Source organism: Phallusia mammillata, chromosome 3 (assembly GCF_965637545.1).
Source record: "Phallusia mammillata chromosome 3, kaPhaMamm4.hap1.1, whole genome shotgun sequence".
Lineage (NCBI taxonomy): Eukaryota > Metazoa > Chordata > Ascidiacea > Phlebobranchia > Ascidiidae > Phallusia > Phallusia mammillata.
This window is the reverse complement of record NC_137254.1, coordinates 31,025,458-31,039,312: the sequence shown is the minus strand read 5'-3', so window position 1 is coordinate 31,039,312 and position 13,855 is coordinate 31,025,458. Positions and strand designations below refer to the sequence as shown.

The 13,855-nt window shown below is 37.1% G+C and overlaps 2 protein-coding genes and 1 non-coding gene across 3 annotated transcripts in view; 2 read left to right on the top strand and 1 right to left on the bottom strand.

Annotated features, from left to right (window-relative positions):
• Window positions 1-1,572: 1,572 nt before the first annotated feature.
• Window positions 1,573-4,796, top strand: LOC145217755 (uncharacterized). The gene is made up of 6 exons (XM_080085101.1): window positions 1,573-1,764; window positions 2,192-2,321; window positions 2,893-3,041; window positions 3,694-3,782; window positions 3,849-3,910; window positions 4,288-4,796. The coding sequence occupies exons 1-6, from the start codon at window positions 1,728-1,730 to the stop codon at window positions 4,340-4,342; spliced, it is 522 nt and encodes a 173-aa protein (XP_079941227.1). The 5' UTR covers window positions 1,573-1,727; the 3' UTR covers window positions 4,343-4,796.
• A 537-nt stretch (window positions 4,797-5,333) lies between these two features.
• LOC145217752 (acetylcholine receptor subunit alpha-1-A-like) overlaps window positions 5,334-13,855 on the top strand; it is a 10,771-nt gene continuing 2,249 nt past the window's right edge. The window contains exons 1-8 of the mRNA XM_080085096.1: window positions 5,334-5,562; window positions 7,876-8,057; window positions 8,603-8,757; window positions 10,348-10,456; window positions 11,149-11,252; window positions 11,320-11,429; window positions 12,151-12,345; window positions 13,059-13,219. Of these exons, the coding sequence (XP_079941222.1) occupies window positions 5,550-5,562; window positions 7,876-8,057; window positions 8,603-8,757; window positions 10,348-10,456; window positions 11,149-11,252; window positions 11,320-11,429; window positions 12,151-12,345; window positions 13,059-13,219 (1,029 nt within the window). The 5' untranslated portion in view covers window positions 5,334-5,549. The remainder of the gene's footprint in view (window positions 5,563-7,875; window positions 8,058-8,602; window positions 8,758-10,347; window positions 10,457-11,148; window positions 11,253-11,319; window positions 11,430-12,150; window positions 12,346-13,058; window positions 13,220-13,855) is intronic.
• On the bottom strand, window positions 6,048-6,137 carry Trnai-uau (transfer RNA isoleucine (anticodon UAU)). Its single transcript is given in 2 exon segments — window positions 6,048-6,083; window positions 6,100-6,137. It is a non-coding gene; the product is annotated as a tRNA-Ile (tRNA).

Below are 13,855 nucleotides of genomic sequence, written 5' to 3'. Positions count from 1 at the left end.
TCACATAACATTTGTCAATGATGGTCAAACGAATGTAAATTGTAGGAGCTTCAATTTTTATGATAGCCTAGCTTAGCCTAACGGCGCAAAATATTTGGCAATTGTTACATGTCAAATGTCCAGAACGAAATACCGTAATAAAAAATAACGGTATTTCGTTCCGTTCCGGTATTTTGAATATTTGTTATTTCGGTATTTCGTTCCGGTATTTGAGCCAAAAATTATTTATTTCGTTCCGGTATAACGTTCCGTTCCGTTCCGGTATGAAACACTGGTTTTAACGCTGCGCAGCTCTTTCCGGCTTTGTAACTGTTTTAGTGCGATTGTGCCACTATGACTTTTTTCACCAAGCGAAATAAACTCAACTCAAACTCTAATGCAACTTGCTAAACTGGCTCCAGTAAGCATTAGTTTCAAACAGTGCGAGACAAAGTTGGGAAAATCGCTGCTCGACGCACAAACACCACACGGAACTCAATTCAAACCGAAACACTTCCTGCTGACAACACAAAGTTTAATTCTTTACCCAACCACCATATGGCTTACAACGATTTAATGGTACGTAGGACTTTGATCGTTAAACCATTTCAGCCACGTAAACCAAAGATATTTATACGCAGTGGTGGGATTTAAATATTTCAGCCGGTTCTATCACAAAAGTCATATTTTTCAGCCGGTTCAGTTACAAAAAGTCAATTGACAGTCACCAGTAATGCTAACCGGTTCGCTGATCTCATAAAATTTCGTGAGACGGTTCTATAGAACCGGTGCGAACAGGCTGAATCCCACCACTGTTTATAGTAATACGTAAAGGTTAAAACTGCCATATTTCTATTAACAAAAATGCAACGCAAAATCTAAACACGAATTTAAGAAACATCATAAAAATATCGCAGAAATTTCTAAATGTGATTATCAACGTGGTGTTACATTATCTTGTGCGTTGTGACATAGCATATTTAAAGCTTGCAAAGTTGTTGATGATGATATGGCTGAATAAAAAATAATATTGTGCTCTCTTGGAAAATGAAACAAGCGACAAGAAAACGTCCACGTTGAGACGTTGATACAAGACAACTTTGAAATATAACCGAAAATTGTAACTCAAAAGCACATATGCTGAAAAATATGAACAATTTGAAATCAAGCTGCTATTTTTTGGTTTTTGAGAAACAACAGTCTTTCAGGAAACCAGAAAACATCAGTTAGAAATCAAGGAAATTAAGTTTCCTTCTGGGCTACCAGTAACACAAGTCGCACAGCAGTTACAAAGCGCGGTAACTGCTTTGCCACATTGTTACTATCGACAAACAACATTACTTAACAACAACAAAAAACAAGTCTGTGGCACTTGTTTTTAACAAGGGATTAAAATTTCATTTTACCTCCAAATTAATAAACCAAGTCTTAAATACTTTCGTGCTGATAACTGATACTAAAAACTAAAGCAAGACATCTACTTGTGACTGTTGCCTTTAGGAAAACTAATTCGTCAATACCTAAAATTACTTCAAAGTTTAAAGTTTATTTTTAAAATATACCAACAAAATCAACACAGCGTACTATGGACGTCACGGTTCAGTAAACAAAATACAGCGCGTTTTTCTAGTGGCTACGTCAAAGTTCTGTGTAAACAGCAGCAAGAATAAAAAAGTTGACGTTATTTCAGTGAATTAAATTGTCGTGAAATTGCCGTAAACTGCACTAAAAAGGGCAGGTAAAGCGTTATGGTCCGTTCGAGGTCACGAAGTCCACGATACAGAGGTAAATCTTGCTTTAACTATTCAATAACTAACACCTGACAAACAAATAGAGAAACAGTCACAGAAATTGGTTTTGGCTTTTTTGGATACTACAAGTTGCTTTTTTTTAATTTTTGAGCAGAACTCGTTATTTCCAAAAGTTCTAGTTGGTTACAGAATTCGACATCATTTTGTTTCAAGTTTATATAAGCTCTTCTGGCAAGTATTTATATTTGGAAGTGCTTGCGTTTAATTATTTTTTCCTTTGTTTATTGTGCACCGTACTACGCGCATTCAGTGTTATTTACCCTGATGAAGGCGACCTGTATAGGACGTCAAAACGTCGGAATAAAAATACAATTGCCAGAAGAGCTCTATAAGGTTGATATTATGCCTGACAGCAATAGCTGATGCATTATTTTATATTTTAATCATATTTTGCCAACTAGACCGGGATCGAGATCGTCGAAGAAGAAGTCGCTCTCCACGATCTAGAAGATCAAGATCGCCGCGTCACAGACATCGGTCAAGATCTCCTGGTAGCAGTCGGCGACCACGATCCCCAGGAAGAAGTGGATAGTAAGATATAATCTACAGTTAAACTAATCTACTACATTTACTCGATTTGTTAGCCGCATGTTAAGGTGTCAAAATATAATGCAAGCTGCAGTTGGTGATGTGAGGTACAATTAAATGGTGAAAATAACGTCCCAAATACACGTAAAAATCGCTTTTTATGTCTATTTGGACCGTTATTTTCACCATTAAACTTATGAACAGATATGTGTGTTCCTTCGATACAATTGTTTATATAACACTGTGTTATGCTGCTAAATAGTAAAACTATTTGTTAGTCATGCAACTAATTGTATGCAGCAGAGTATATGTTGCAGTGTAAAGCCATATAAATGCCAATAGACAACATAACTTTGAACGCGAAATATATCAAAAAGAAAGAGTGTAGAAATAATATCTGTGTGACATAAAACTATAAGCTACCCTCGATTGAAAACTGTAGGGTAAAAAACTTTATGAGCCACAGCTTACAATCAAATAAATATGGTAACCAATCTTAATAACTTTTGTCGCCAAATGGTTTTTGTATTATATACACATCAGTCTTGTAATGATTTACTGATTTTGATTTTAGTTCATCAAGAACGCATGATGACCGACACCGCCGTGGTGACCAAGAAACATGGAAGTCTTCGATAGATGCACAAGCATCATTAACACTGGGTGGCAGTCTCGGTGTTAAGAAGCCCAAGAAAAAGAAGAAGAAATTGCAAGTCCAGCCAAGTAAGTAGACAAGAACTAATATTTTAGTTGTAGTGGCCATATTAGCTTAGTTGTGCTGGTTCTATATCTGTCACTGAGAAAAATAGCGTAATCTAATTCTCCTAATAACTACAACACAGATTCAAACCAATTACTACATTTTTTGTAATTGTAAATTACAGATTTATTCACACATCATAGCATGCGAAGCCTTTTAAAGGCATCATACCTTATCAAGCTAGTCTCCCCAAGCATTCCCATGTGACAAGGCACTAGCTAGAAATCGTTTACACATACATTTATAATACATTAATTATTACACAAATATTGAAGCGTAACTACAACAACCACCAAATTAAATTATACTATTGCTGCTTAGGTTAACATTTAAGATAAATACTGGCATTAACCCAACTATACAGAGCTCTTCTGCTAATTGTTTTTGTACGGCCGTTTCGACGTCCTATACAGGTCGCCTTCATCAGGGTAAATAGCACCGAATGGGTGTAGCACAGTGCATGATAAATTCTTTTTTTCTCTTGAAGGCGACCTGTATAGGCTGTCGAAAAGTCAGAATAAAATTACTTTTGCCAGAAGAGCTCTATAAATTTAATATTATGCCTGGCAGCAACTGCTTATATATGGGCCTAAACTGTTTATTTATTTATTTTAGCTGTGATGCCACTAAGTGCTGAGGATATGACAGATGAAGACAAAATAATGCAACAACTTATGGGATTTGGAAATTTTGACTCAACAAAGGTAAATTGTGGATTGCAGTTGACAATTTTTCAGTTCAAATTGAAATATATTGGGCTTTTTTTTCAGGGTAAGAAAGTTGAAAAGAATGACACTTATGCAATTAATAGAAAAGTGGAGCGAAAATACAGGTATAATATTGCTTACTGTTTTATCCTGTTTGAGATTTGTAACAAAAATTGTGGTATATATAATGTTGGACAACCCCTAGTTAGCGAAGGAACAGTTTGGGGACTTTATAACTAAGCATTTCCTATTTCAACATCAATAACTTGTCCTGCTATAACATATTCAGACATTTTTGCCACTGTACTGGTTTTACAGCAGATAATTAGCTACAGAGCACATGCAAATATTTGTTTACTCCTGTATGTTGCTAAAAGGCTTTAATACACAAACACACAGCCTCTTGTCCCTGCTTTCAAGCCGTACCATTAGATGCCCTCCAACCCAATTTACATGCAAACAGGTTTCTAATGTTCTAATGTGTTATTGATTTTTTTTACAGACAATACATGAACAGAAAAGGTGGATTTAACAGACCTCTGGAATTCATGCCTTGAAACAACATGTCACACAAGAGAACCTTGGTGGTTCTTATTTCATTAGGAAAATGTGATGCTGCTGATACATGTGTTTGCCTTTAAAGTAATAGGCAATTGTTTGTCAGATGAACATTTGTCAGGAAACATTGTCCAAACATTTTTATTACTTTTGTGTACTGGTGAAATTTTCTTTGAACTGCAATTTGTGCATGTAGTAGTGGTAAGTGTTTCGCATTCCCTAGACAACAATTGCAGGTATGGTCAAAAGTTGCAACCATATTGACAGTGTAATTTTCCCACTAATTGACATCCAAGTGAATGTATGCCACTCTCTACATCAAAATGAACATAAATATCAAATGCAAAACACAAATAATGTGCTAAAAGGGGTACCAGTTTACAAAGTGTATTTTAATCACTGAATTTTGGTAAATCTACCTGTAATAAAGACGTACCTGATGTTATGGTCAAATGCTTGCTCTAGTTTGTTTACAGTGGGGCTTATGCGTCAGTCAAAGTGGTATCAGGAAGTTTCTGAGCCCCAAGAGAATTGTCTGCAGCTGTCTGGGAAACGGCCCTAGACCACATATTCATCTTCTGAAGACACAAATGAATTAATATGATAGCCTCTGTATACTGCATCAGACACTAAGGAAAAGTGTTGTGGTCTATAAAGGTTCAAATGTTAGGAATATGAAACGTTGCAAAAGGATTGTAGTGCAGTAGAGTAGTAACACGAAACTCGTTTTGCATTTAGTTACGAGTTATGTGCAGAAAATAAGCTTTTAGCTGAAGTTTCGGGAAGAAAACTTGTTTTAACGAGCCGTACTTATTAAAAAGTTGTGTCTTGAAACGTTTAAAGCACAAAATCTTTATTCTTGTCAGTTTAGGTACCACAAAAAAATGTTTGAGGGTTATGGGTAGTTTACTGAAATAGCAAGAAAACGTTTGAAAACAGTGTTACTTCAAAACGCAGCGTTTCTTTTATAGAACAACCAGCTGCTTAGGAATTGACCGTTTAGCACTAAAAATGCGATTAGACGACATCAAATAGACCGCTAATAGGGTGACAACGTGTTTGGAAGTGGAAAGTAACGTCTGTTTAAGTGCGACAATTGTTACAAGTCACAGCTGATAAGATACAGGCCGAAAGCGCTGGTCATTTGCCTCTAGTTGTCAGACGAATAAGTTGGATTTGACTCTGGAATATAGGAGCAGCTACAATATGGACTATTTCGGTAAGTTATGACTTTAGGTGTGTGTTTAATTTCGTTGTGAGAAGAATTTATAAAGTTAGACAAATAGGGGGATAAACAGTGGTGAGATTCAGCCGGTTCTATAGAACCGTCTCACGAAATTTTATGACATCAGCGAACCGGTTAGCATTACTGGTTACTGTCAATGGACATTTTGTAACAGAACCGGCTGAAAAATATGACTTTTGTGATAGAACCGACTGACAACAAAATTATAATCCCACCACTGGGTATAAACGTTAATTAATTGAAACTTGAAATTGTTTTGAAGTTTTGAAGATGTCGTAAACTCGTAAATATGTAGTTATTTAGCCAGTTGAATGTAAAAGTATGTTGCTACTTGCAAAAAAGTCGGAAAAACGCACAAAATGTTTACTAAATCCAATGTAGAAAAGTGGATTTTACTGGATTTGGGCTGTTTTGTTTCTTTGCCGTAAAATTTAACAGAAACAAGAACGACAAAAAGGTGCTCCAGGTGAGGCTCGAACTCACAACCTCCGCATTACTCCGTAACTGTCTTATAAGTACGGCGCGCTAACCGATTGCGCCACTGGAGCGGCGCGTGTTCGCTCTCAAAACGCGGATACATTCTACTGCCGCTGTTCTACGCAAGAAAACGTGATGTGCCTTTTTTCTTTCAAAGACTGCTAAAGCGTTCCAGTACTAACTGTGCCTGCTTAACACCTGCTCTAAAAAGTGACAACTGAAACTAAATTAATATTGTCTAGCCTACACTTACTTTTAAATGTTTTTTCTTGAACTATTCTCCATTCTTCCAATTTAGCACCAGACATGGGGCAATTCGTATTCGTCATTCGTATTCGAATGCATTCGAATACAGGTTTTGCCACCTTCGTGCTGTATTCGAATGATTTTGGCTTTCGTTCGTGGTGCATGAATACAATTCGAATAGTTGATGTTATCTTTTGAACCAACAATTCATGAACACAAAACAATTTTGTAGGTTTTTGCCAACTTAAGAATTTGCAAATTCGAATACACGATATTTTTGACGAATACAATTCGAATTGTTGTCGGCCTTCGGCAAGGTAACAATTCGTAAAATCGAATACATGACTGCATTTGTACGAATACAATTCGAATTGTTGTCAGCCTTTGGCAATGTAAGATACGTAAAATCGAATACATGAGTACAGTTTTACGAATACAATTCGAATTGTCGGTTACCTCCAGACTAGGAGTAGTCGATAATATTTTGCTACATATTTTTGCCAAATAGATTCGAATACAATTCAAATTGGCAGTGAATGTGACCTGATTTGACGAGTTTTTGTTAATGTTACGAAACAATGACACATAGAAGTTTAATTGTAACGTTACATAAATGGAATTGTGTAACAAAGATTGCAACATTAGGCTGTTCTGCAGCACATGACAGGTGTAGCTTGTTTGTGAAGCAAACATTTCATTTCTAAATTTGGTGAAATTTATATAACGGAGACTTAAATCAGTGAACCTGATGTGGCAAAAAAAGCTCGTTGGTTTACATTTTTACCAATAAATTTGCAATTCATAAACCCATGTTACTTTTTGATCGAATACCTTTGAAGTTTCGGGGCGCTTTTATTTCTTCTATTTTCCGCAACTACAAATATCCGAACCGGTGCATTCGAATGCTATTCGAATTGTTTGCTTCTTACAATAACTGAACGATTCGTGAATACAAATAACTAGAACTATTAATTCGAATTTGCTACATCAAAAAACTCAAAAAGTACGAAGTATTCATGAATACAAATACACGCTTGGGGTTTATTCGAATTACACGTTGGTGTTCTTTGGTCAACTATTCATGAATACTAATACTTGACACGTTTTATTCGAATACAAATCGAATTGCTGCCACCTTAACATTACGAAACAATTCGTGAATACGAATATCTGACTCGCATTATTCGAATACAATTCGAATTGCTGGACTTTAAAAAGAGCGTAGAATTCATGAATACGAATACATGCCTTGGTTTATTCGAATAGTATTCGAATTGCTTGTCGTTGTAGTTTGGTCAACAATTCACGAATACAAATACTTGACACGTTTTATTCGAATACCATTCGAATTGCTGTTACTTAAAAATGACCAAAGTATTTATGAATTCGAATACAGTCATGCAAGTTTTCGTAAAGTATTCGAATACAGGACGCGTGTATTCGACCCCATGTCTGTTTAGCCCTAACTAATCAAATTAATCAAGTATGACTGCGCGATCAAGCGTAAAAACAAAACAAACCATAGAAATACTATTGGAAAAAAAATATTTTTTTTACATGCAGGCGCGATTTTTGCAATTTTATTTGCCACGTCGTGTATGGTGACATCATCATTGGCAAAGGACCGTAACGACTTGACCTTCGATCTGATGGAAGAATACGACAAGAAAGTCAGGCCTAGTGGAAGTTATAACAAAAGTGTTCCTGTCATATTCAAGTTGTACTTGAATCAACTCCTCGATGTGGTAAGGAAGAAGGAATGTAATATTAAGTAAATATGAATTGTACGCTATTGTTGTGTAGGCCGGTAGGGTATCACGCTTGTTAGTTAACAAAACTGTCAATTACGTTCAATTTGCTATTTATAAAAGCTATTATAAAAAGTTTGTAAAAATGCCCGCCTTCTTGCAAAGAAAAACAATTGTAGGCCCATGTACAGTTTCGCGCCACTTGTGACTATTTTACATTTAGCCTAATTTCTAATTATAAAAAGATAATTGTTAAGCCTTTTTAAAATACCAACCACTTACCAACATAGATAAAAACGCAATGAGGAAGGTGGGATTGGAACCCACAACCTCACAACCTCGCGATTTCAAGGCAGTTGCACCAAGCCGCCAAACACTACATAAGTTTGGCAGTCTAAATATAGTTTGGCCTAAAGTTTTCAAGCGATTCAGAAGATTAACGCATTTTTTTAGTTTTTTTAATCAAGGAAGACATACAACAACAAAAAACAACAACTTTACGTTTAAGCCCCAAACTATTGAGGTCAAATTGATGTTTTTAGAGTGAAGTGAACCAGAAGATTGAGACGAAGATGTGGGTGTTGCAAATCTGGCAGGATCCTCGTTTAGTTTGGGATCCGGTGGATTACGAAGGTTTGGAATACGTCCACTTGCCAACAACCGAACTATGGTTGCCCGAAGTGGTGCTCTACAATAAGTAAGTTGGAAAAAACACAAGCGCACCGTTTGCTTTTTTCTGTAAAGAGCTGCACTCATTTTGTATGAGATGTTAAAGGGGACAAATATTTTGTTATGTGCAGGACTATTAAGATATATAAAAAAATACTTTTTTACCGTTCAGTTTTGTTTGTCGTAATATAGGCTACTCGGATACAACGTTAAAACGTCGATTTAATGAATACATATGTTTCATAAGAGATATATTGCGTTAATGGGCAATTTTGTTCGACAGAAATGGTTCATTTAGTTGTCTTGATAGATACTAAAAAGGGTATGACATATAACTATAACCGCACAGCACTATTTGTAATTAATTATCGGTCCCCTTCCCTGAAGGGGACACATATTGATTTTACTCGATTTGTTTTTGTTTTTTTTGTTTTTTTTTGTTTTTTTTTGTTTTTTTTCTTCTGCCCAAAGTTTGTCCACCTCGTTTTGCCTTGAAATGTTTGATGGATTTGGATGAAATTTTCACAGATGGTAGTTATAGTTATGTAGATGTGCCATTTGTTTTGTTTGACTCCATAGCCCCAGTGTTTACCCCACTAGCCCCCTAAAATGGGTAAATTTTGAACAATGTCCGAATTGGATTAAATTTGGACAGTTTGTTCATTGTGCCATATTAGGGCGTCGATTATTGTGTTTTACCCTGTAGCCCCAATATTTACCCCACTAGACCCCTAAAATGGGTGATTTTTTAAACAATGTCCGATTTGGATTAAATTTGGACAGTTTGTTCATTGTGCCATATTAGGGCGTCGATTATTGTGTTTTACCCTGTAGCCCCAATATTTACCCCACTAGACCCCTAAAATGGGTGATTTTTTAAACAATGTCCGATTTGGATGAAATTTCGACAGTTTGTTCATTGTGCCATATTAGGGCATCGTTTGTTGTGTTTTACACTGTAGCCCCAATATTTACCCCACTAGACCCCTAAAATGGGTGATTTTTTTAAACAATGTCCGATTCGGATGAAATTTGGACAGTTTGTTCATTGTGCCATATTAGGGCGTCGATCATTGTGTTTCACCATGTAGCCCAATATTTACTGCTTAAGCCACCTATTTTTCAAAAAACGTCCAATTTGGATGAATTTTTGATAGTTTTATGAATTTGGCATTTGTAGCTGTCGAATATTGTGTTTCACCCTGCAGCCCTAATATTTACCCTACCAACCCCCCAAAATGGGCGAATTAATCAACAATACATTTTGACAGTTTGTATAATATGCCATTTTGAGATGTCAGTGTTTTATGCTATTTAAGCGCACAAACTTATAACAATGTCTCAATTGCATGAGATTTGGACAGTTTGTACTTTACATAACTTCTTTTTTTAAGTAACACTACCAATCACTGTGTTTGACTTTATAGCAACGTTTCTTATGGTTGTCTGTTTACAACTTTGCCTGCAGAAACAAATCAAGATTATAAAAATGTTGGCTAATATGGGACCCAATATAAATAAATATAGAGAATATATTACAGTTTGCAGAATAGGTTGTAGTGTATATGCTGTAGTAAAATGTGCTAAGCCACGCTTCTAGTTCATCTTTTGTTTCCAGCGCTGACGGAGACTTTGCAATTTCTCAATTCACAAAAGCGAAAGTAAATTACACCGGATTCGTCGAATGGAAACCACCAGCGATATTTAAGAGCTTCTGTGAAATTCAGGTACGATGAATTGTCTTGTAGTTGTGCAAGTCACAACATAAGCTGACATGTGCAGCATACAAGGCAGGCAACGGTGCTTGTGATTCAACTTTCGACGGGTTCACCCCTAAGCCTGTGCAGCTCAGTTGGTAGAGCGCGAGTCCTGAACTGTGGTTCAAATGCTAATAGCAAGTCAAGCACTTTATTATATCACATAATTATTGTTACCACTTTTGGCGGGTGAACATGTGTATAGCTCAGTTGGTAAAGCGCGAGTCCTGAAAAGCCTCCTGTCGTGTGGTTCGAATCCCACCGCAAAATACCTATTTCTAGCTCCTTGCCTTTTGGGAATGCTTAGTGACCGGCTGATCCGGTACAACGCCTTCAATAGGCCTGGCGTACTGTGATTTACATATGCTGTGAAAAATCTGGCGATCCCCTACTACGAAGCTGACATGTGTAGCATACAAGGCAGGCAACGGTGCTTGTGATTCGACTTTCGGCGGATTCTCCACTGAGTCTGTGTAGCTCAGTTGGTAGAGCGCAAGTCCCGGAAAGACTCCTGTCGTTGGTTCAAATCCCACCGCAGAATGGATATTATAGCTCATGCTTTGCCTTTGAGGAGCGCTTATAGTGACCGTCTGATTCGGTACAACGCCTTTAATGGGCGTGACGTAACATGACAACGTAACTGATACAACAAAGTTCCACAGGTGGCGCAATTTCCATTCGACACACAAAACTGTACCATGAAAATCGGACCTTGGTCGCAAGGAATGGATTTACTTGACATGGTCAACTCGGACTGGAAAGTTGAGTGAGTACTGTTGTGGTAATCGGGCATCTATGGTAAGCGGCTTTGTAAATATTTCCACTTTTTCCAGAGATCACAAATGCGACAAACCCGATTTGAGTCTTTACAAGCAAAGTGGGGAGTGGAAAATTCTTGCTGTTGGATGTTACAAACACTACATTCAATATGCGTGTTGCAGGGGTAAGTAATCGTAGTTTTTGGTTGTTATTTTATCAGTCTTACATAATGCATTGGTAATGCATATGTTATAACATATGTGTTATACATACACATAGTTGTAAGTAGCACCGGGCTTTGTGTAATTTAGATTTTTTCACAAATCTCCATGCACACCGGCAATAATTGGATTTAATTTGGTCTCGACCAACTTACCCGGACTTTTAGGAAAAATGTGGTTCGGGTTTAGATAAAGGACCCGTCTCAAACTTGAATAGCATTTTGCGTATATTGTTGCATCAGTTTTTTTTTGCATTACGTATCAATTATGAGTTATTAGTATAAGACTGGGCTTTCGACGTCAGTTTTTTGATACATAATCGGTTTATGACATAGCCCAGGGGTCGGCAACCTTTTAAGTGGCGCGTGTCCATTTATTTGTTATTTACATGTGGAAATGGCGTCGAGTGCTAACTTTTTTGCGGGTAATAGTGGTTTGTGGCAGATGATCTTAATATGCTAACCAGAAAGAAGAGGGTTTTTCGCATGTAGCCTAGGCTTGATTTTAAGACAATGTCATGATAAAAAATAAATAAAACAAGCGTTGCTGGCCAACTGACATACCCAATACGTGTGACACAATCGAGCTAAGACTTTTTCGTTTTTTTAACCGGAATAGGTTACTTTCACCACAGCCTATATATTAAAAAACACATTTTTTTTCATTTTTTTTCATTTGTTTCAGGGCCTTACGTGGACATGACTTACTACTTTGTGCTGCAACGTCGTCCTCTTTATTTGCTCATAAACATCTTATTTCCGACTTTCCTCTTCTCCGTTTTAACTTGTGCCGTCTTCTATCTTCCGTCGGACGCTGGTGAAAAGATGACTCTCAGTATCTCGCTGCTCCTGTCACTCATCGTGTTCTTGCTCGTCATTGGTGAGTACAAGCTCCGCCCTATTTACATCGGCGCAAACTACGATAAGCAAATATTGTAAAACAACATCCCACATAGCTAAACTTTAAAATAACGTTATGCTTTGGGTAGTAGAGCTTCGAAAGAAGGATCCAAAGTGTTTGTTAAATGAGCGAGTATTTTTAGTTGGAATTTTTGCATATTGGAGAAATACGTTTAGTACTTTTAGGTTGGAATTTTGGGAGTAAACGGACATACTGTTTACATTGCACCAAGCCAAATTTGATAAACAAGGTGCTAATAGTGTTTCGACCCATAAGGTATCATCAGTGCATCTGGTGAAGACATAGGCACGTATTGGCAAAAACAGCCGTCTAAAAATAATTAGGAATAATTTTACGATTTTGTAACAAAACCAGTAACCCAACGCACTCACATTGTAATTGGACGAAGTTGGTAGAGTCCCGGAATGACTCCTGTCGTGGGTTCGAATCCCACCGCAGGCTTTTTCTAACCTGTACGCCTTGCCATATGGTTGTGAATGCTTGGTGACCGGCTGATTTGGTGTAGCGTCTTTAATGGGCCTGGTGTACTTTGACAACAAAATTAAGTAAACTTAAAAAGAAACTAGGTGTAATGAACTTAAATTTTTGCGGTATCGTTGTACAAGTTTATATCTGTTAGTTTCAGCAAAAACCCGCTAAGCACACTTTAACAAAGTCGTATTGATTTTTAGTGGAAGCAATCCCATCGACAGCGAAGGGAGTTCCGCTGTTGTGTCAATACATCGTGTTCACCATGATCTTGGTGTGTCTTTCAATTATGATTACAGTAGTGGTGATCAACATACATTACAGGGGACCTACAACACATACTATGTCCGAGAGAGTTAAAAAGGTAAAAACAACTGCTTTAAAATCCAAACAATATAATCAAGTATTTTAATTTCAGGCAAATGTATGGCCTTTAGCAGGTAGGCAGCCTTTCTCGCACTGCGTACCGTTTTTGAAACTGAAAATTTTATCGCGGAACGGCCCTTCAAAAAACTACAAATATTTAACAATACAAATGCTTAAACTAGTTTATCATCCCGGGGATGCACGGGACAAATGTTTCAGAGCATTTAACCTGAAAACTATACGTCCCGGTAACGAACTTCTCGCGGACCGGCGGTTGCCGACCACTGGCCTAATAGGTTTTTTACATTCATTTCAAAGCAGGGGATAGCAATTTTTAATGATTAGGTTGCCTCAGTAGTGAAAGCAACGTGAGTTAGTTTTAATATACTTTTAGCACAAAGTTATGAAATAGAATGCAGCTGCTGACGGCTTTCGCAAATTCAGCTAATGGACCAAATATAACTTGTTTCAGCACGGACAAGTCATAAATAGAGTCACAAAACAATTGCTTGGTGATCAAATTGACCGATAGCAAAAGTGCTATGGGATCCCCAGTTATAGAAAAAACGCGCAACACCAACTCACCGCCTTTATTTGAAACTTCTGTCTTCACTTTATATTCACTTGTTTTACG